A 21,429-nucleotide genomic window follows, 5' to 3' on the forward strand; every position below is an offset into this window, starting at 1 on the left:
GTAGAAGCTGGTCCCCAAACATTACAGGAACATTGGTGACCTCTTCAGGACATTTCCACAGTGGGAGGAGTGGCTACTGTTCCATTTCAGCAGCAGGGTACCCGGGGGAAGGTTTAGCAGTGAGGCTGTATGGGAACTGGGTAGCCCTGCGCTGAGAACAGGCTGAGAAGATGTGATGTCACATGGGAGAAGGGAGAAGGGAAAGTGACAGAGCTACAGTGTGTCACTGCAGGAGGCACAGAAATACACTACTGACGGGGGCAGAAAGTGTCCTTGCTCAGGAAGACACCAGGTGATGCAGGGAGCAGCAGGGAGGAGACCCAGGCCAGGTCCTGGGAGAATGTCCTTCAGCTGACCTACAGGAAAGAAAGGTCATTCCTCCCTCCTGTGCACCCTCCAGCAGATGGAAGTTACAACTTTGCGGAGTGAATCTGTATAGGCCCTTGTAGGGCTGGTGCTGTAGCCCAGCGGCTGGTGTGCCTGCTAAACACACACAGCGGCAAGTCTGATCCCTCAGTATTGCATAGACAGCGTGTCAAACTAGGCGTGGATTCCCAGCACTTTGAGGCCAGAGAATCAGAAGCTTGAGGTGATCTTTGTCTATGTGGTGAGTTCAAAGTCAGCTTGGGCTACATGAGACTTTGGTTTTGGTTATTTAAGATTCTGTCTGTCTCTCTCTGTCTCTCTGTCTCTCTGTCTCTCTGTCTCTCTGTGTGTGTGTGTGTGTGTGTGTGTGTGTGTGTGTGTGTGTGTGTGTGTGTGTGTGTGTAGCACCAGCTATCCTGAAACCAGCTCTGAAGCCCAGGCTGGCCTAGAAAATGTAGGGAGGGGGCTGGAGAGATGGCTCAACAGTTAAGAGCACTGACTGCTCTTCCAGAAGTTCTAAGTTCAAATCTCAGCAACCACATGGTGGCTCACAACCATCTGTAATAGGATCCCATGCCCTCTTCTGGTGTGTCTGAAGAGAGTGACAGTGTATTCACACACATAAATAAGTCTTAAAAATATTTTTTTTAAAAAATGTAGGGAAATATGTTCATGATCTCTGGGAAGTAAAAGTCCCAAACAAGGTAACAGCAGCAGTGGGCTGTGAGACCAGCACTGGGTACACAAGTAAATGGCTCTGGGGATTCTCTGAGGACAGAAAAATGAGCAGAGCAGTCAGCAGCTCACAAGAGGAGTCAGGAACACAGGAGGAAGGCAGGTTTCAAAACCCAGAGACACTTACCTTTGTTCTGGGCCTCAGAGACAATCACGGACCTAGGGAGATGTTTGGTGGCTTCTAGGGCAAGCCTAAGCCTTCTCTGGACCTCTACCTAGAGCAGGCTTTTTGGAATGGCACGGAGGGCATTTGGACCAGATCCTGCTTTGTCTTGGGCCCTTCTGAGCAAGCACACAGGGTGCATAGCAGCTCACTGCTGTCTACCCACTGGACTAAAGATGTCTCCAGACACTGCCACACATCTGGGAGTTGGGAGTAGAGACTGCTTCCAACTAAATACACTGCTCTTGGGATGTACTGGTATATGTGGGCGAGAGGTCAGTACACAGAGGATACTCAGAGCCTTAAAGGTACCCTGCAGAAGTGACCAAGCCCTGCAGCCTGATACTGCCTCTTCCTGTGAGCAGCGAGTTGATCTGGGGCAATGGTCCCTAGGAAGGTCTCCTCCCTGGTTAGCCTAGTTGGTAACTTGGCCAGGTTCATAATGACTTAGGTGGCTGTTGAGAGATGTCTCTTCATGTGTTAAGCGTGTTTCCAAAGAGAAATAACAGAAGAGACCACACTGTAGGTGGTACCCTCTCCACGGGCTGCAGGTCTGGATGGAATTTGGGGAACAGAAAAAGTCAGCTGCGATCCAGCATCCCCAGTTTTGCTTCCCACTCATCGCATGAAGCGAACAGCTTTCACTTGCTGTAGGCTCCCCCTCCCTGCATGTCCTGGCCAAGTGATGGTGTTACCCAGCCTTGGGGTTGTACTCCCAAACACCGCTTCAGAAACAAACTGTGTAGGGCACAGAGAATGGTGGAAGAGGTAGGTTCCCTTCAAACCAGGACTCGGGGTAAACAGGGTAGACATAGTTCATCTTAGAGGAACAAACCCTAAAGTATTTTACTTAAAGGAGAAAGGCATCAGCTAGAATTAAGATGTACCAAAGCGGGGCTGGAGAGATGGCTCAGTGGTTAAGAGCACTGACTGCTCTTCCAGAGGTCCTGAGTTCAATTCCCAGCAACCACACGGTGGCTCACAACCATCTGTAATGAGATCTGATGCCCTCTTCTGGTGTGTCTGAAGATAGCTACAGTGTACTTATATATAATAAATTAAAAAAAAAAATGTACCAAAGCCAGTGGTAGGGAGGAATTGGAAGTTTGTGTGAGTTCAGGGCTGTGACCAAAATCCCGGATGCAAATGACTTACAAAAGGAAAGTTTTGCTTTGTGAGGGGCATGAGTGAAATGCCTCAGTTCGTATCATGGTAGGGCAGCGAAGGAAGAAAGAACACCTATCTGTTTTCTCTTTTCCCCTCTTTTATTCAGACTGGATCTCACAGCTCATGGGATGGTGTGCCTACATTCATGATGCCCCACCCCCAATACCATCAGAACCTCTCCAGAGGTGTGCCTCAGTCTCCCAAATGTGGAGAGTCCAGTCAAAGAGGAAGCCATCACGGGATATGAGAGAGAAAAGTAACCCTGTTCCATTTCCTCTCTTATGGCAAGACTCAAGAGATGTTTTGAGCAAAAGGTACAATTTTCTAATTATACAAGAAGTTCTAATGTGGAGCGATGGCGGTGTGCTTTATTATGAGGGAAATAACCTTCTCGAATACCTTTGAGCCCAGAGGGGAACCCAGCAAGCTATATGTTTAGAAATTCAAGGTATAAGCACCCACGCTTTCCTTGCATACAAAGTCGGAATGAAAGCTGATGGAAAATCACTTCGAAGGCTCTGGGAAGCAGATTTTAAAACACAAGTCAGGGATCACACACAAAAAAAAAAAGGTTAAACTGGAAAGGTGGCCGAACTGAAGACTAGTCCTGTGACCTGGGCCTTCCAGCTCTAGACTGCAGTTTGTTACCTATAAAACTGGGTGCAATAAGAAAGCTGGTAGGCAGGAGGTATTAAAAGAGCTTGAGCTAATATTTCAAAAACTTTAGGTTAAATGCAATGAGGCATTTTCAAAACTAACTTATAAATCCAGTAAAACAAAACTTAAAAAAGTGTTTTGATGAGTCTGATCCTGCAAGTAATGTGGGAATTGTGCCTGTGAGAAAATCTTGGAGAATTGTGGGTGCGAAGAACAGGAAGAGCAGTGTTATCAGATGACATGACCCAGTGACTCACAGTAGATAGTGTCTCAGTCAGAGCCGGCTACAGGCCTGTGTGTCAAGGCACAGGAGAGGCTGAGAGAGAAGGCTGGTGCACACAGGAATGGCATCCACACATAAGCTCTGAGCGAACATGGAGTCCATCTTGTACCATGTTAGCATCAAGATTACTCTGTGCTAAAGCCTGTGACAGGCAATGAATACAAGAGTCCCTCACATCTTTGTTCTTGCTGAGCCCTATGTGGAAGATGCCAGCCCCATGGCAGAGTTAAAGTAACACTTATTAATGCCAGGGATTGGGGATCCAGACTCACTATTATTTCTTCTCATCACTGAACCAAAGGCTGGACAAGAAATTACTTAAAGACGAAGTTATTCTGGCTCATGGTTTGAGGGAATATAGTCTATCAAGGTGCAGAAGGCATGATGGTCCATGACTGTATGGTGGCCGAAATGTGACTCAGCCTGTACACAGCTTGGTGGGTCAGAAAGTGTGTGTGTGTGTGTGTGTGTGTGTGTGTGTGTGTGTGTGTGTGTGTGTGTGTGCAAGAGAGGGGGGTGCACAAACACGCACAGACTGGAAGCAGGCTGAGCTGTGACCCTAAAGGCATTTCTCTTTCTAGCAAACCCCTTGTGTAGCTAGACTTTATTTCCTAACGGTTGGCACAGCCTTGCAAAACTGCATTGCTGGCTGAGTGCTCAAACATAGGAGCCTGGGAAGGACATTCATCCTTAAGGCACACTCCAGGCTGAGAGAAATCTGTGTAAATACATCTCCATCTTCTCAGTGAGTTCCCTCTGTAATCACCTATTCTAGCCCAAGCCCTGGCCTGTTCTTTCCCACCATTTCCAACTCCCAGTCCACCTTTAAGTATTCCCTGGTTTCTTTGACTCTCCATTTCCTTGTCATGGTTCCTGCCTCACTGGAGAGAGACTTAAATACACGTATATCCTTTTCTTTTCTTAATGTATTTTGTGTCAACTGAACTCTCCTGCTCAGATCCTTGAAAAGGTAGAAGTGATATTTTGTTTCCCCAATACAACTGAGGCAGCGGTCAAGCTGCTGGTAGAGGATACATTAAGCACTGTACAATGTGTAACAACTGGCCGGCTTTTAAACCCAGCATTTCAGTCACAGAAGCAGGTGGCTCTCTGTGACAGCGTGAGGCCAGTGCTTGTTCTACACAGTGAGTTCAGGCCAGCCATATGTATTGAGTTCTTGCTTTTAAAAAAGAGAGAGAAAGAGAGAATGAGAGAAAGAGAGAAAGAAAAAAAAGACAAGTAACAATTGGCTAGCCAGAAATTTACAAAAACTTATATGGTTTTATTATGGCTTCACTTTTCAAATGAAAATGAATTCCAGATGGACTGATGATTTAAACAAAGGAAATTACAAAGCACTTGCGAAAACATAAACCCCAAATTACAGAGACCCCCTTACCAAGAACATTAAACATAGACCACACAAAGGAAGCATGTGGTACGCATGACTGAGTATATTAAAAAATGAAAATTTTCTGCGTAGCAGGAAGAAAAAACCCCAAAATTTGAAAAAGTCTCAGAAACAAGCTAGCCACAGTAAACGGGCAAAGAAGAATGGGCTTGACCTTAGCCACAGATTCCTTCCCTGACTACAGTAAGCAGGTCCCTTGCCAGGCTCCAAACACATCCATCCGTCCCAGCCCTGAGTTCCACAACACTCTTCAGTACCATCCAGACTTACTGCCCCTTCTCCTGATGTATCACCAGGTAACATGACAAATTAGCAGAACACACCAATTTGCCATTGTCTAATCTAGACAGAGGGAATAATAATCAGACCAAACAACAATCAAGAGGGGCTGGCAGTTTTCATTTTGACTTCTTGACTACAAACCCCAGAAGGTCAGAGGCCCTGCAGTTGTTATGTGGCTTTCCTAGTATGTTTCATTTTTAAGGTCTCAGAAAGCTCCTTGGTAGCTAAAACTATCCTCAACAATAAAAGGACTTCAGGGGGAATCACTATCCCTGAACTCAAGCAGTATTACAGAGCAATAGTGATAAAAACTGCATGGTATTGGTACAGAGACAGACATATAGACCAATGGAACAGAATTGAAGACTCAGAAATGAACCCACACACCTATGGGCACTTGATTTTTGACAAAGGAGCCAAAACCAGCATTTTCAGCAAATGGTGCTGGTTCAACTGGAGGTCAACATGTAGAAGAATGCAGATCGATCCATGCTTATCACCCTCTACAAAGCTTAAGTCCAAGAGGATCAAGAACCTCCACATCAAACCAGATACACGCAAACTAATAGAAGAAAAGCTAGGGAAGCATCTGGAACACATGGGCACTGGAAAAAATTTCCTGAACAAAACACCAATGGCTTATGTTCTAAGATCAAGAATCGACAAGTGGGATCTCATAAAACTGCAAAGCTTCTGTAAGGCAAAGGACACTGTGGTTAGGACAAAACGGCAACCAACAGATTGGGAAAAGATCTTTACCAATCCTACAACAGATAGAGGCCTTATATCCAAAATATAAGAACTCAAGAACTCCAAGAACTCAAGAAGTTAGACCGCAGGGAGACAAATAACCCTATTAAAAATGGGGTTCAGAGCTAAACAAAGAATTCACAGCTGAGGAATGCCGAATGGCTGAGAAACATCTAAAGAAATGTTCATCTTTAGTCATAAGGGAAATGCAAATCAAAACAACCCTGAGATTTCACCTCACACCAGTGAGAATGGCTAAGATCAAAAACTCAGGTGACAGCAGATGCTGGCAAGGATGTGGAGAAAGAGGAACACTCCTCCATTGTTGGTGGGATTGCAGACTGGTACAACCATTCTGGAAATCAGTCTGGAGGTTCCTCAGAAAACTGGACATTGAACTGCCTGAGGATCTAGCTATACCTCTCTTAGGCATATACCCAAAAGATGCCCCAACATATAAAAAAGACACGTGCTCCACTATGTTCATAGCAGCCTTATTTATAATAGCCAGAAGCTGGAAAGAACCCAGATGCCCTTCAACAGAGGAATGGATATAGAAAATGTGGTACATCTACACAATGGAATATTACTCAGCTATCAAAAACAATGCCTTTATGAAATTCATAGACAAATGGTTGGAACTGGAAAATATCATCCTGAGTGAGGTAACCCAATCACAGAAAGACACACTCATTGATAAGTGGCTATTAGCCCAAATGCTTGAATTACCCTAGATGCCTAGAACACATGAAACTCAAGACAGATGATCAAAATGTGAATGCTTCACTCCTTCTTTAAAAGGGGAACAAGAATACCCTTGGCAGGGAATAGAGAGGCAAAGATCCTGCTACTGTGACCATGAACTATGATTGGATATAAACCTTTTCTCCCTTTACATTGCATGTATCTGTTTGTAAGTAAGTTCCCTCCCCATTTGTAATAGACACACTGGAGACAAATAAATAAGGAAATAGAAAATGTGCCCAACTCATGTATGCGTCCCAGGATGGCTGTGAATGGGTCATTGTGTCAAATCACAGCATCAGAATGTTGGACCTTCCTCCCCACAAGGTGACTGTCACTGAGGAGGCCAAGCCCCTGAGGAACATCCATCCCATCAGCCCAATTCAATGTACATAGATAGTCTTCCAGAGCAGACCACTACATTAAGAAAGTGCCCCACGAACAAGAATACCCTTGGCAGAGAAGAGAGAGGCAAAGACTAAAACAGAGACTGAAGGAACACCCATTCAGAGCCTGCCCCACATGTGGCCCATACATATACAGCCACCCAATTAGACAAGATGGATGAAGCAAAGAAGTGCAGACCGACAGGAACCGGATGTAGATCGCTCCTGAGAGACACAGCCAGAATACAGCAAACACAGAGGCGAATGCCAGCAGCAAACCACTGAACTGAGAATAGGACCCCCGTTGAAGGAATCAGAGAAAGGACTGGAAGAGCTTGAAGGGGCTCGAGACCCCATATGTACAACAATGCCAAGCAACCAGAGCTTCCAGGGACTAAGCCACTACCTAAAGACTATACATGGACTGACCCTGGACTCTGACCTCATAGGTAGCAATGAATATCCTAGTAAGAGCACCAGTGGAAGGGGAAGCCCTGGGTCCTGCTAAGACTGAACCCCCAGTGAACGTGATTGTTGGGGGGAGGATGGGGAGGGGAACACCCATAAGGAAGAAAGAAGGGGAGGGGAGGGGTTAGGGGGATGTTGGCCCGTAAACCGGGAAAGGGAATAACACTCGAAATGTAAATAAGAAATACTCAAGTTAATTAAAAAAAAAAAAAAAAAGAAAGCTTCTTGGGTTCCTGTCTTAGACACCTCATGCCCTTCCCTCATAGTCTTTGTTAAAAAACCAGCAGGCTCATTTGGGACCCTTTCCCACCACTGGAAGTCTGAGCTTGCCTGGATGTATCTGTCTTCTTCCTCCAGAGACATCTGAGAAACACAGTAAGAACAGCCACAGTTTCCGGCCCACGGCGGCATCTGCTGCCCTGGTCCATATCTCTGTCTGCCTCACAAACCACTGGGTCTCTGGAAGCCATGACTTCCAAGATCCACATTAGTTTCCTAGGACTATCCTACTTAGTTCTAGGGACTTGTGACAGCAGAGTAAGGACTGGAGCCTGAGGTATCAAAATCAACGGAAAAGCAGCCATTGGTAGAGGGAGTGTGGAAGCCCCTCCCTACTTGGGCATCCCTAAGGAACAAGCCCTTCCTGGGAGAACTGGGTGCTATGTAATGTAAATGTCCTTTAAAGGGTCATGCCCCTGGAGGCTCAGGGCTTTGGGGAGCTCACTAGCCTACACCCTAACCCCCTACCCCCACCTGAATGCTTTCCCTTTCCGAATGATCTGTCTTTATTTCTAATCATGTGTCCCTGGTCCAATTCCTTCTAATAGGAACCTGGGTACTCTGGCAGGTGTCTCGGAGACTCAGGCCAGTAACAGGCTGACTGGATTAATTTGTATTTTCCTATAGTCCTGGCAGGCAGAAAGCTAACAGCAAGGTGTGGACAGAGCTGTCATCTTCTGAGGACTCCCTCCATGGTTGTGCACAGCTGTTCTCTTCACCGTGACATTCCTTCCGAGCCTAAGTCCCAGTCTCCTTTTCTCAGCAACCACAGGGCCCAGCCAGATGACCCCATTTTGCCCTAATCACTTCCTCAAAGATCCTGTCCTTACATTCTAAGGAACTCAGAGTTAGGACCTCGAGGTAGGGATGGGACATCTCTCCTCTTGTGAGAATCTTATGGCTCTCCATCCTGCTGAACAACCTCACCCTGTGAGTAACTGACAAACAGGAAGCCTCTCTCTTGGGATAGTTGATCTCAATTGCCCTACCTAATTGGGATGCATCTCTGTGTGGGTGGGGCTGGGGGGTATTTCCTGGAAGGATTAGCTAAGTGAGGAAGACTCTCTCCCAGGATGGTCAGCACTTTCTGGCAGTGGCCCAGATAGAAACAAGTCTGAGAAGCCCTGGGATAGTGGTGAACCCGTTTAATCCCAGCACTCAGGAGGCAGGGGCAGGAGAATCTGTGGGCTCAAGGCTAACCTGGTCTATACACTAAGATCCTGGATGGAGCCTGTCTCAAGAAACAAAACAAATAGGAGGATGAAGGTGGTGAGGAGGAGGAGGAGGACGATGACGACGACGATAGGGGGAGACAAAGTTGAAGACGAGAATGTCATCTGAGGGGAAGCAATTCTGGTTTCCCCGTTCACCATCCAGAAGGGGAGCTTGTCTCCAGGAAGATTTCACACATTTCCAACAACTTGTCAGACCAGCTTGCAGGGCAGACTGACAGGCAGGACCTCACCAGAGACTGCTTGGCTTGCTAACCTCTGGTCCTCTGGGTCATTCTAAAGGCCAGGTTAGGACTCCTGGGTGGATTTAGGGTGTTGCTGGATCTCTTTGCTCCTCTTCTCAGAGAGGACATATTGGATTTCCTTTTTTTTTTTTTTTTAGCTGTTCATTATTATTTAATTGGTCTATGGAGAAAGGGTGGTAGGGCCTGGCTTATTAGGAAGCAGTAAGGGCTCACACTCTGATCCAAAAAGCTTCCATAACACCTTTATTTCCAGTAATTTTGTACCTTAGTATGTAATGCCTAGACCAGAAGTCAAAGACTTGGCTTATGGGCCAAATATGGCCAAGCCTTGTTTCTATAAATAAAGTTTTATTGAGCATACCCACACTTAACATTTATGCAATATCTATGGTTCTTGAAACAACGGTAGAATTGAACAGTTACAATAGACTTTATGGAACGTAAAACCCCAAATATTTTCTGGCCCTTTATAGAAAAGTTTTGCCAATTTCTGCCCTAAACTTCTTAACTGTTTTTCTTTTCTTCTTGTCCCTTTAGGGTCTACTTTGCACAGTGGCTGGAGGTCATCCAGACTGCATTATTTCCTGAGGCTCTTAGCATAAATTTTTGTTCTGAATGGCAAGGCCTACGAGGGTCCATGCCAACTAGGCAACCTGGCTGACCCTGGAGTGCAGGATATCACTTCTCCCCCTCCTTACATGAGTGTTACCACCTCAGAGAGGCCTTCAAGGCCCTGTCCCCTTCACGGCTCCTCCTCCTCGAATGCAGTAACCGCTGCTGTCTTCACTTCTGGTTCTGAACCAAAGGCAGAGAACCCAGCAAGGGAGCCCTGGTAGCCAGAAAGGCATGTATTCCAGCCACACCCAGACCAGACTCCCAGCGATGTGGGGTAACTGCTGGTCTCTGGGTCCTCATTGAGTCAGGAAATCTGGGGTAATGAGAGCCTGCCATTTCTACTGCAAAACAAACAAAAGCTGAAACTGCCGCAAAATTAAAACTGAGTTGGCTTTATGGGCACGAGAAGAAATCAGAATCTGGTAGATTGCAGTTCCCATCAGTCCTCTGGACTTCATCATGTCTTTGTGGCGATCTGACTGTGCTCTTTCCCGACTTCTTGGAAGACCAAGGAAGCAATTTAGCTGCAGTTGCCCACTTTAGCACGAGTGACTCCACAGTGGTGATGGTGTGTGCCTGTCACAGGAGCCCCATCCTAACACAGCATTTTGCAAGCTCCTCATGTCTTGGTAAGGCTTAAAAGACATGCTCTATGATAACCACACAGTCGGCACACTGTAATCACTTTAAAATACTGTGTGTGATACATGTGCAGGCCACATGCACATACACATGTGTGTGACTGGATGCCAGAACACCCAGGCTATCATGCTAAGTGAGATGAGCCAGTCCCAACGGGATGAATCCTACACGTTTCTACTTACAAGAGGTACCTAAAGCAGATAGGTCATAGGAGCAGACAGTGAAGTGATTGTGAGGGACTGTGGAGAAGAAAAAAAAAACACATCCTGAAACCTGCTATAAAAACAGTGCTCCTAAAACAAAAGCACACTGTACCCTTAGAAATGTACTAAAGGCAGAATTTATAGCAGGTGCTTTTTATCACAGTGAGTTTGGAGTTGGGGAGACGTCATGCAGACTTCAGGACCGGAGATCAGGTCCTCAGCATGCAGATTAGAACCTGGACACGGGTGGGCACACAGGTCACCCCAGTACTGTGGAAAAGCAGAGAATGAGTCCTGTGATATGAGTCTCAGGATGCCCTGGGACATGATGTCCAAGGTCTTGGGGTCTCAAACTATACAAGACACAGCAGTAAAAAAGCCTCAGACACCAAATGGGACTGGGTTCCAGAAAACACATCCTCCAAGAGGCCTGGGTGAGGCATTTTCTGAGCAGGTGACCCTATGGGTAGGGGCATTGGGTGTTTCCTTGCCATTCGTCAAATGAGATGTATGATTTTAGATATGTGTGTGTGTGTGCATGCACGTGCAACGGCCATAATTTTAAGCGTATGTACATCCCATCATGCATAGCCATGAGATAAGTGGGCTTTTTACCCTTAACAGCTCACTTCAAGGACAGACCTGCCCCCACTGAGCTGTGTCATACAACTGGCTTAGGCTGGCTGTATCATTCCTCATGCCAGACACTCTGCCCTACTAGGGAGGGGATAGCTCAGGAGACCTTGGGTTCCCAGGCTATCCCTGTGCTTGCCTAACTTGTCCTGGGGCATGCTGGCCAACTGGTCTAGCCAATCAGGTGAGCCCAGGATCATCAAGCTACAGAGGAAGTCCCTGAAAGGGAACCTCCAGCCTTTCCACATTCATTATTATGTAGCAGTGCATGCACGGCATACATCCATGTCTACAAAGCCACCTTCCAGCAAGAATCATCTGTTCATCGCTCATCCGGCTCTGCTTTCTGGGGCTTTGTATTTCTAGGTTTATCATTTTCAGAGCAGAATCTGTATGTCTGGTCCTTTTGCTGGCTGCTATAGCCATGGCACTGCCCAGCTCATGGTGGCCAGATGTGTGTCAGACGACTCCTGCAAACACCTGTTCCTCCTCCTGGGGACAACGATGAACATGAGGGATCTATAGGTCGGATATCTGGATCACAGCTTGTAAGCCACTCTTAAGTGTGTGCGAGCATGTGTGTGTGTGTGTGTGTGTGTGTGTGTGTGTGTGTGTGTGTGTGTGTGTGTGTTTAGAGAACCCTAGCACAGATTATCTCTTAGGGGATTTTTTTTTTTTTTGAGCTAGAATCTCTGTGTAACCCTGGCTATCCTGAAACTTGTGTAGATCAGGCTAGTCTCAAACTCAGAGATCCACCTGCCTCTGCCTCCCAGGTACTGAGGTTCAAGGAGTGCATAGCTACCCCACCCAACATACACACAGCCTCCTAGGTAAATTTTGATCCTATCAAGATGACAATGATCACAGGTGGCCATGCTTTTGGTCCAGTGTAGGTGAGGGGGGTGGGAGACAGGGAGTGAGAAGAGGTGGGATTTCTTATACAATTTTTCTTGCTGTACACTCAGAGCACTTCCCTTTCCTTATCCAACCACATCTTTGGGGCAGCTGAGGACTAGCACTGTACAGAGATAAGAAGGAAGCAGGATGCCCCAAGGCCCTTTCTGGCTCCTTTCCTAAGGTAACCCTTGTCTTCTGAGGCCCTACTCTTAAGGAGAGTGAGGACCAGCAGGTCATGACAACCAGCAGAGAACAGGGCAGGGAGGAGGGGAGAGGGGCTAGCCTGTGACTGGGTTAGACTGTGTCTGAGGGCATGGGTGTTGGGAGGGAGGGAGGGCTGGGGTGAAAGTGGTGGTGGGAGTTTCACCTTAAGAGACCTGGCTGGGACTGAGAAATAGAACGCACACTTGGAAGGACAGCATTCCAGACCTGAGGGTATTCAGGGGTTTGAGGCAAAGGTAGGATCATATCAAGGGGGCTGGGTACCAGGACTGGCCAGTAAGGACGGTTTTGAGGTTGTTGCCGCTTCCAACGGTTCTGAAATCATAACTCTGAGAGCACTGAGGTTTGAGAATTTATAGAGTTCTATAAAGCTTTATTAAGTCTGGCCTTATCTCTAAAATAGAAACATATAAAATCCCACACATTCCCTTTCAACATTCTTACTGGAAGACCACGGCTTCTCTGGGAGAACCCAGAGCAGTCTTCTCTCTTATTTCTTGGCATCTTGGTCAAGGATAGAAGCCAGTTCGGCCCAACTTAGGTGAGTGAGATATTTAATCGGTTAACAGGAAGTGCTTATATTCAATACAGTATCTGAACACCAAGGGAGAGAGGCCAAGAGTGGGCAAGCTAAGGGCTCATCTAAATCAGCTCCATTCCCTGGCCTCCTGCTCTAGTGAGGTTTGCATATCCCTGGCTGCAAGCACCCGGGTTCTACGACAGGGAAATGGAGCTCTCTGGTCTTAAACTGCTTTCCAACCACGTCTGCATTTGTTGGGTAGGTGACGGTTCACAGGCCAGGTGGGTACAGGCGCCACAGCACACCTTGAGAGATGGCGGACCTGGGGTCTGCCGGATTCAAATGACTTGGTCTCGTCCCTCATGGCATATGTACAACTGAGGGCCCCTTGGGAAGGCAAACTGGCAAGCCAGACACTAGTTGTCTTGAGAGGCAAAAGGGAAAGGCAGAAAAAAAAAATCAATCAGCTGAGAAGATCAGAGGTGCAGACACCACTGGGCACCTAGAGGAGGTGAGGAGAATGGGGATCTTCCCTGAACCCCTTGCCAGGGAGCCGGTAGAGTGGAAGGGCCAACCAAGGCAGCAGAGCGGGCGACAGGAACATGGGAAGGGGCAGCCTCTGGATGGACTTTTCTTCTTGGAGCCCAGTGTGGAGGAGAAAGAACATGCCTAGCCAACAGAGCAAATGTAAGTACCAGCATCTCCCCTGTGGGCTCAGGCCTGGGCAAGGGAGACAGGAGCTGCAGGGCCTGGGGAGAGAGAAGGCAGGGTCAGAGGGACAGCCAAGGAGCAGGCACTGGGGATTGCTGGGTGGGTGGTTAGTCAGCTCCTGATGCTGAAGTTGGATCTTATGCCTGGGTCAGGGCCAAACAGCACCACCGTGAAGGGAGTGGGTAAGAAAAAAAAAAATGGAGAAACCTGCTTCAGTGTGTAATTATCTGCAGATCCCCAGCTGAGATGGTGGGATGGCTCAGCAGTCATCTCTTAATAGACAACTGATGGTGAACAATGGGGCCCTGTAAACATGGGTGTAGCTGGAGCTCCTCAGGTGGTAAAGGAGAGACATGGACACTTCCAGGAAGTCTGTCTTACTCTGGGCACTCTGAGGACAGCTGCTGGGGAGGGGCTGTCACAGCTTTCATAGAGAAGGGCCCTCCTTCCTCCAGATGGAGCTTTGGGGCACTCACCATGTCTCAACGTTACTCAGAGTCCAACAGTTCAAGTAGCATGTCCTCATCATCTTTGAACTGAGGGTAGAGAAGGAGAGAGACAAAGGAGTGGTCAGACCAGCCCTGAGAATTCCCCTTTCATTCTGGCTCAGCTTTCCTCAGCCTGGGTTAGTACTGGGACCCGAGGTGAGGTGGCTAGCCCTCTCAACGGGACTGTCAGTGACTACCACAAGAGGGTTCCTTGTGACAAGGGGTTTGGCTAAGACCTCAGACGATGGCTTCTTTTATCCAACCCTTAGAGAAACATCTGCATTTAGTTCCCCTTCTATTAGCTTCTGGTGCCAGGGTTGAGGGAATATAGAGCTAGCCCATGCCAAGACCAGAGACCAGGATCACCCAAGACTGCCCACTCAGTCCTTGGGGTAAGAGGTGCTTGCCTTGATGTGGTACACTATCTGCCAGAACTCGGAGTTACTGCTTCGGTACCTTTCCTCAGGGTATAGCTGCCACATTAAAGGCAGCTCATACGGCACCAGCTGACTTGGGGTCATGGAATCCCCCAAGATGACATCTTTCTGTCGCATGATCACCTGGAATTTTCCGTTACTCTGCAGAGGCAGAACAGAAAGAACACAACCTTTGCCTCCTGCTGACTACTGTTGGGCTCCTCTGAGCACACCACCAGCAGCCATTCTGTCACTCGGGGGGCGTGGGGCTATCCCCACAGCCTGAGCACAGACACCAACCCTGGACCCAACTCTATAGCCCATGCACAATCTTAGGAACTCTGGCTGGACCTGGGTTTAGTCATCCTCAGGGTGCTCTTTTCCTGCCAACCTCCTGTTGCTAGGGTAAACCATGCAGCCCTCCGGTTTGGTCCCAAGAGTGTGTATGGGGAGGGTCATGCATGCACAGCAGAGAGGACAACCTTGGGTGTCATCTCTTGGACATTATCTACTTTTTCTTTCGTCTATTTACTATTGAGACAACATCTCTAATTGGCTTGGAGTTCACCAAAAACACCTCACAAGAAAACAAACAAACAAACAAAACCAAAGCCCAACCCAAACCAACCAAATGAAAACTGGATGGTTTGGCTGGTCAGCTCCAGAGATCTGCGTGTAGCTGCTTCCTGAGTGCAGTCTCCATAGCCATCCTCATACTTACAAGACGAACACTTCGGCAACCTTACCCAGCCTTGCCAGGTTATCTTTTTGTCCAGTGTCCTCTTTTAAATGAGGTCTCGGTCCATGGACCTGCTGTGGAAACTGTAAGTGAAATGCACTGTCTTTCCTATCAGAGGGTTAAACGAGATCAAGGAGCCACCACCTCTAAAGAGGTTGGCATGGGACCCATGAGCAAAAATCCCTCCTTAGAGCCCGAAGTTTTCTAAGATCTAAGTATGCATTTAAGGTTGCGATCTGTTTTCAAAGTTATGCTTCGCTCACTGACCAACAGTGCAGCTCTGAGTCACTCAACCACATAGGCATGGAGTTGACCAACGGGTGTAAGGCTCTGGACCACTCTGGCAGGAATACAACTTCATGTCTTTGGATTGTGTGATCATTCTCTTGAGGACACCCTGCACCCCCCCCCACACACACACTCATTTCTAACACTTAGAATCTGGCGACAGCAACATTTCTCCTTCACTAGCATGGCTCCTCTGGGCTATGGCAACAGTATCCTCCGTTACTGTCTTCAGATGCCAGGGTTATGGAAGTCATGGCTGCTAGATTCCCAATGCTTTCTCTTCATGGGCAGAGGGAGTCCAGGGCCCACAGAAATCCACAAAGCCTACACCAGAAGTGTCTCTGCCTCCCTCCACTGTTCTGTTCACACCCCTCCATGATCCATGTCGTCCCAGCCACAATGTGATGCCTGGTTTGTGGGGTTCTCACAGTCTACGCAGCAAGCCTCACCAAATCTGTGAAGGGCGAGCTCCCTTTTGGGCAGCCCTCTGTTCAAATGTAGGTCTATAAAGAACAAACACTACATAAAAACCACGTTAGAGTAGTGATGAAACATACAGTTTTATTAACTGACAGGAGTTAAAATTCATTGTTTTGAAGCAGGACCTCATCATATCTAATTCTTGCCAGTTTGGAACTTGCTCTACAGGCCAAGCTAGCCTCAGACTTACAGAGCTCCACCTATCTCTGCCTCCCAAGTGCTGAAATCAAGGGAGAATACCACATAGGCACCACATGTAGTCAGTTCCTGTCCATCATGTGCATCCTGGGAAATCAAACTCAGGTCATTGGGTTTGGTGGCCGTAGTGGCTATTCCTGGTTGTCAACTTGACTGTATCTGGAATGAACTACAATCCAGAATTGGAAGGCTCACCTTTGATCCTGATCTTGAGGCTGGGAGATACAAGTTTCTAACCTGGATCTTGAGGCACAGTGGCTATGTATCCCAGGAGCTTAAGGCAAGGAGATCTCTGAGTTCAAGGTCATCTGGGACAAAACAAGTACCTGACCCAGGCATGGGAGTACACAACCATTAATCTGGGACACCCCTTCTGCTGGAGATTTACATAAGGACACTGGAAGAACGGAGGGTCTCTTTTTTTGTCTGCCTGCCTTGTAGCACTGAGCCACCACTAGAACCTTGAACTTCCATTCACAGCTGCTACTGACCATGGTTGGAGAGTTGGATTACAGACTAAGTCATTGACCAATTCTCCCGTAAGTTCTATGGCTCTAGAGAACCCTAAGACAATGAGAAACCTGGTCTCAGCCACCTCACCAGCTCCTGAAAATGAGTTTTATCCACCGATTTGGGATGGAAAAAACAAAACGGAAAATTCACCACCTAAACACACAAAGCATCTTCCCCCAACACACACACACACACACACACACACACACACCCAGTACAAGCAAACCATACAAGGCAGACCAGTTAAGACCTGGTGGGACCAAACAGCACAGGCCTGCAATGCCTACTACTCAATAAGCTGAGGCAGGAGGATGGATCCTAAGTCCAAGGCCTACCTGGGATACAAAGGGAGCTTAAGGTCAACCTAAGCAGCTAAGACCAAGTCTCAAAACTGAAGACCTGTACAAAAGGGCTGGGCTGTGGCTGTGCAGTAGAGTTCTCGTCTGTTCTGCACAGAGCCCTGGGTTTGCTCGTCAGCAGTGCAGGGGAAGAGAAAGCAATTTGAAACAAGACGACTCAAAATGTGACAGGCGACCACAGTCTGTGAGTTCACAGTGTGCTGACGCCCCCTCTCCACAGCACAACTCACTTCCCCCGCCCCCAACCCCCATGCCTACTTTCTTCCCCCACAGGACTCATCTGCCAGCCTAATCATTACTTTGGTTACCCCATTCCCCACTGCACCTCCTTCCCAAGAATAGGGCTCCTACCATACTCCCTGCATGCCCTCAGTGCAGACCTGTGTTTGGGATTTACACTAAGCACTCTCAGGTGTTTAACAAGTGCACTTTTCCCCCAACGTGAGACCACTCCTGTGTAATGATCTGCGGACGACGAGATCAGTTGAATCTGTTAAGTCAGATTGTGGTGCCAGGTGTGTAAGCTCCACCATTCACAGCCCCTGAGTCAACAATCTAACCACTGTTACAAATTATCCTGTTTCCTTATTAAAGCACACATACACGGCTTCTTCAGTCATGGGAAATAAACCCTGCCTTGGAGTTCGCTACCAGGCTCCTCCTGTTCAGACAGCATCTACCACACCTCTGGAACACTCGTTGGCTCACGGTTTGCATGAAAAGCTAGTCATTAACCGGATATTAACAAGAAATAGCCACCCATGTTGTCTTCACACATCTGACTTAATGTTTAAAAAAAAAAAAACTAGATATATGTAAAGTTAGCGTTGTAAAATGACAGCAAGAATGTAAATTTAAGAGCCCAGAACTGTGGCTCCACCATTTACTAGCAGCACCCCAAGTCTGCCAGGAAGCCCCACCATCTACTAGTCACTCCCAAGGCTCACAATCCCCAACTTTGCCGGAGTGGAGCCAGTTCTCAGGCCCTGGCGTACCACGCAACGTCTCAGCAGTTTAATTTTGCTTTTATAGCTTCTCTTGGCTTTACAAGTGGAATACTTTCTGCTGGAAAGTACCTCTAGAAGAGATTTCTTTTGAAAGCACCAATGTTCATTAAGACCCATGCCGAGGACTCCACACGCAAAACAAAGTTAAGTCTTATTACCAACGTGGATACTACTGGCTACCCAATTTTATGGTTTAGGGAAGCCTTGTTTCACCCCAAATCATAATCACACACCCCAGGCAATGTGTGAGAGGGGCTTGTTCACTGAACTCGGGGTGCCCCCACCCTCCTCCAGGCAGGCCCACAAGGCCCGACTCATCTGGGGTTTCCCTAGTCCTCCTGTTTCAGGCACAAGGGACCCGCTGTACTCTGGTCTCCTGTTACCAGGACTCCCAAGCCCAGACAGGGTATACCCCTGCTGCCCGACCTGCTAGCCCCAAGGCGGTTGGTACCTTGATGACTATCGGCAACCAGCTGCGACGAAATTCATCCAAGTACACGTGCTTCTCCCAGAGCCACAGGCGGTCGGGGTGTGGGGGTGTCTCTGGCCTGTATGCCAGCTGGTTAGCCATGGCATCCGGTCGGAGCAAGAAGCAAAAAATTGCAATGCCAGTCCGTGATAAAGCGACTTCCTAAGCAGAGAGCATAAGAAACTTGCTATTTATCACCACCAGGTGTGGGCCTGTGCCCCCTGGAGCGAGGCGGGGCGGGGCGGGGCAGCGTAGTGTGGGTGGGGCGAACCACAAGGATGGTATGCAGGACACTCAAGTGGACTTCCACCAGGTCTACGTTTGCAGACCTGACCCATCAGACCTAGGGTTCTTCAAGGCCCCCAGGAGATGTTGCTTCTCTCCAGGTACACCCGGCCACCGGAAAGGTATCCATGACCTGTCAGGAAAAACAGCCCTTTGCGTCCTTTATGGTGAGACCCCACGGTCCTAGCTACTTTGTGTGACTGCTCAAGCCACACACACCCCCATGGCAGAACACCCAGAGTGAGGTCCATCTACATATCTCCTGGGATCAGAAACCAGTCCGGTTCTCCATCACCTTCAGCCAGTCCTTTTGGGTGTCACAGGCAGTTTCCTTTGCAAAGTTCAGTCCCCTCCCTCTTCCGCTCATGACTTTTTCCATGGCTCTGATGAGGCTGTGGTCTTCTAATAAGTCTTGCAAAACATACTTTTGAAAACATGGGTTTACTGTCTTTGTCCTCCGACTTAGAGAATGCATCAGTCCAGACCCAAACTTAAAAAGAAACCCTCCCTACACCCAAGATCAATGGATTTGGAAAGTCTCTGAGTTGCTCAACCAAAACTGTCTCGTTGTAAACAAATAAGGAAAACCAACTTTCATTATTTTACAGTAACGCCTGCCCATTAAGGCAATTAAGAAATTAATGGAAAACATGGAAAACCCAACTCTGGGCTGGATGCTTCAAACAGCCCTTCAGCTAGCATCTGAGCCTTGGCCTCACTGAGGACTCACGGAGGAAGCCATTTGTGGTCTTCGGAAGGTCAATCCCCCAGAAGTGTCAAAATGGCCTGAGGTCAGCCTGGTGGGTTCAGATTAACCGGAAAAAGAAACAAAGAAAAGACTTAAGCCCTTCAAGCGCAGACCTTGGCCTTCAGAATTCAGACTAGCTGCTTTTGTGCCCATTTCCCTGTAGATGACTGTCTCCAAACCCAGGTAACTTCGTAGAAAGATGAAGACTTTTGGAATAAGCTTGGTGTGGAAGTTCTGGGTGAGTGCAGCCTTAGCAGGAGGATAATTACTTATTTTTTTTTTAAAGATTTATTCATTTATTATATACAAGTACACTGTAGCTGTCTTCAGACCCACCAGAAGAGGGCACCAGATCTCTTTATAGATGGTTGTGAGCCACCATGTGGTTGCTGGGAATTGAACTCATGACCTCTGGAAGAGCAGTCGGGTGCTCTTAACCGCTGAGCCATCTCTCCAGCCCAATTACTTATTTTTAATTCATTATTTTGTGTTTGTATTTGGGTGTGCCTGCCATGTAGGGCTCGGAGAAAAACATCGTAGGTCCTTGTAGGACCTTATAGGTCCCTGGGATTGAACTCAGGTTGTCCTAGGCTGGGTGGCAAACACTTTCACACGCCGAGCCTTCTCACTAACCCGCTGGTGGGCACAGCATTTGTGGCAAGGGGAAAGAGTCCCCCAGAAGCCAGGATGGCCCAATCCAGACACAGACACGGCCCCAGGGAAATCTGCTGATTTTCTTCCTCCACTCTCTGCTTTCCTATGTGGTGCTGGAGAAAGCGAGGGTTCTAGGATTCCGGTCCCTTTTCTTCTCTGAAAATATTTCTGAAAGTTTGCACTCAGGCCTTTCGATACTGAGCTTGAGTAGACCCCAGTCTTGTGTGGTGCTTCATTCAGAAAGGTTTCAGAATAACAAAACAGGCGGATCCGGGCGTGGGGCAAGTGTCCACTTTGATACTTTTAAAATGTAAATTTCACAACGGGGGGGGGGGCGGAGGAGCGGGGGGGGGGGCGGGGAGCGGGGAACAATAGCTATTATGTGGACTCAAGCGGGAGGAGCCTAAGATTTCAGGGCTCCAAGCCTGTCAGCCAGAGTTTTAGAATTTTCTGTTCCCTTTTGAATCTTTCTGTTCTTAGTCCTTGAATTCTCACGCGTTAAGCGCCTGGACTTCACAAAGCAGCCATCCTGCAAGGCCCCCTGAACTCTGACATCTTGGCGTCCTGCCTCAGGTCTTCTTTCGCCTTGACCGCTATCACCTGTGAACTTGGTCAGCCCTTTGCTAGTTTGGCTTCGGCTGCGATGAATGAGGAGCAGAAGCTCCTCCTCCTCGGATCCTTCAGACAGATCATTTCAGAGACCGAAACCCCTGATACCAGCTCAGGAAAGCCTGTATAGCTTTTTCTTTTTTTTTTTTTTTTTTTTTTTTCGGAGCTGGGGACCGAACCCAGGGCCTTGCGCTTCCTAGGCAAGCGCTCTACCACTGAGCTAAATCCCCAACCCCTGCCTGTATAGCTTTTAGCAGGAAGTTTTTGCACCAAGCATTTTGTGGAACGCCCTAGTCAGGAATTCCAATTAGTGGCCAAAAGGAGGACCCGTTCTAGAGCCTCCGGACTACAAGTATGGTCCTTCCGGCTAACCGCGCAGCATCACCTGGCGCTCGTAAAGAATGGGGTTGTGAGTCTTCCCAGCCCTCTGGAGTCAGACTCCACAGGAACAAGAACCCCAGGTGATTCCTGGGCAGAACGAGGGGGTCAGGGGTGTGCTGGGGTAGTGGATGGAGGTGTTTCAGAAGGGGGAGATGACACTCTTAGCAAAGCACCAAGCTTTTTG

At 47.9% G+C, this 21,429-nt stretch overlaps 1 protein-coding gene across 1 annotated transcript; it reads right to left on the reverse strand.

The window, feature by feature from the left end:
- Positions 1–12,737: 12,737 nt before the first annotated feature.
- Tcl1a (Tcl1 family Akt coactivator A) lies at positions 12,738–18,731 on the reverse strand. The gene is made up of 4 exons (NM_001109601.1): positions 18,551–18,731; positions 14,507–14,677; positions 14,088–14,147; positions 12,738–13,649 (listed from the first exon to the last, which is right to left on the reverse strand). The coding sequence occupies exons 1-3, from the start codon at positions 18,668–18,670 to the stop codon at positions 14,100–14,102; spliced, it is 339 nt and encodes a 112-aa protein (NP_001103071.1). The 5' UTR covers positions 18,671–18,731; the 3' UTR covers positions 12,738–13,649; positions 14,088–14,099.
- Positions 18,732–21,429: the final 2,698 nt, after the last annotated feature.

The sequence above is a fragment of the Rattus norvegicus genome, chromosome 6 (assembly GCF_036323735.1).
Source record: "Rattus norvegicus strain BN/NHsdMcwi chromosome 6, GRCr8, whole genome shotgun sequence".
NCBI classification, from domain to species: Eukaryota; Metazoa; Chordata; class Mammalia; order Rodentia; family Muridae; genus Rattus; species Rattus norvegicus.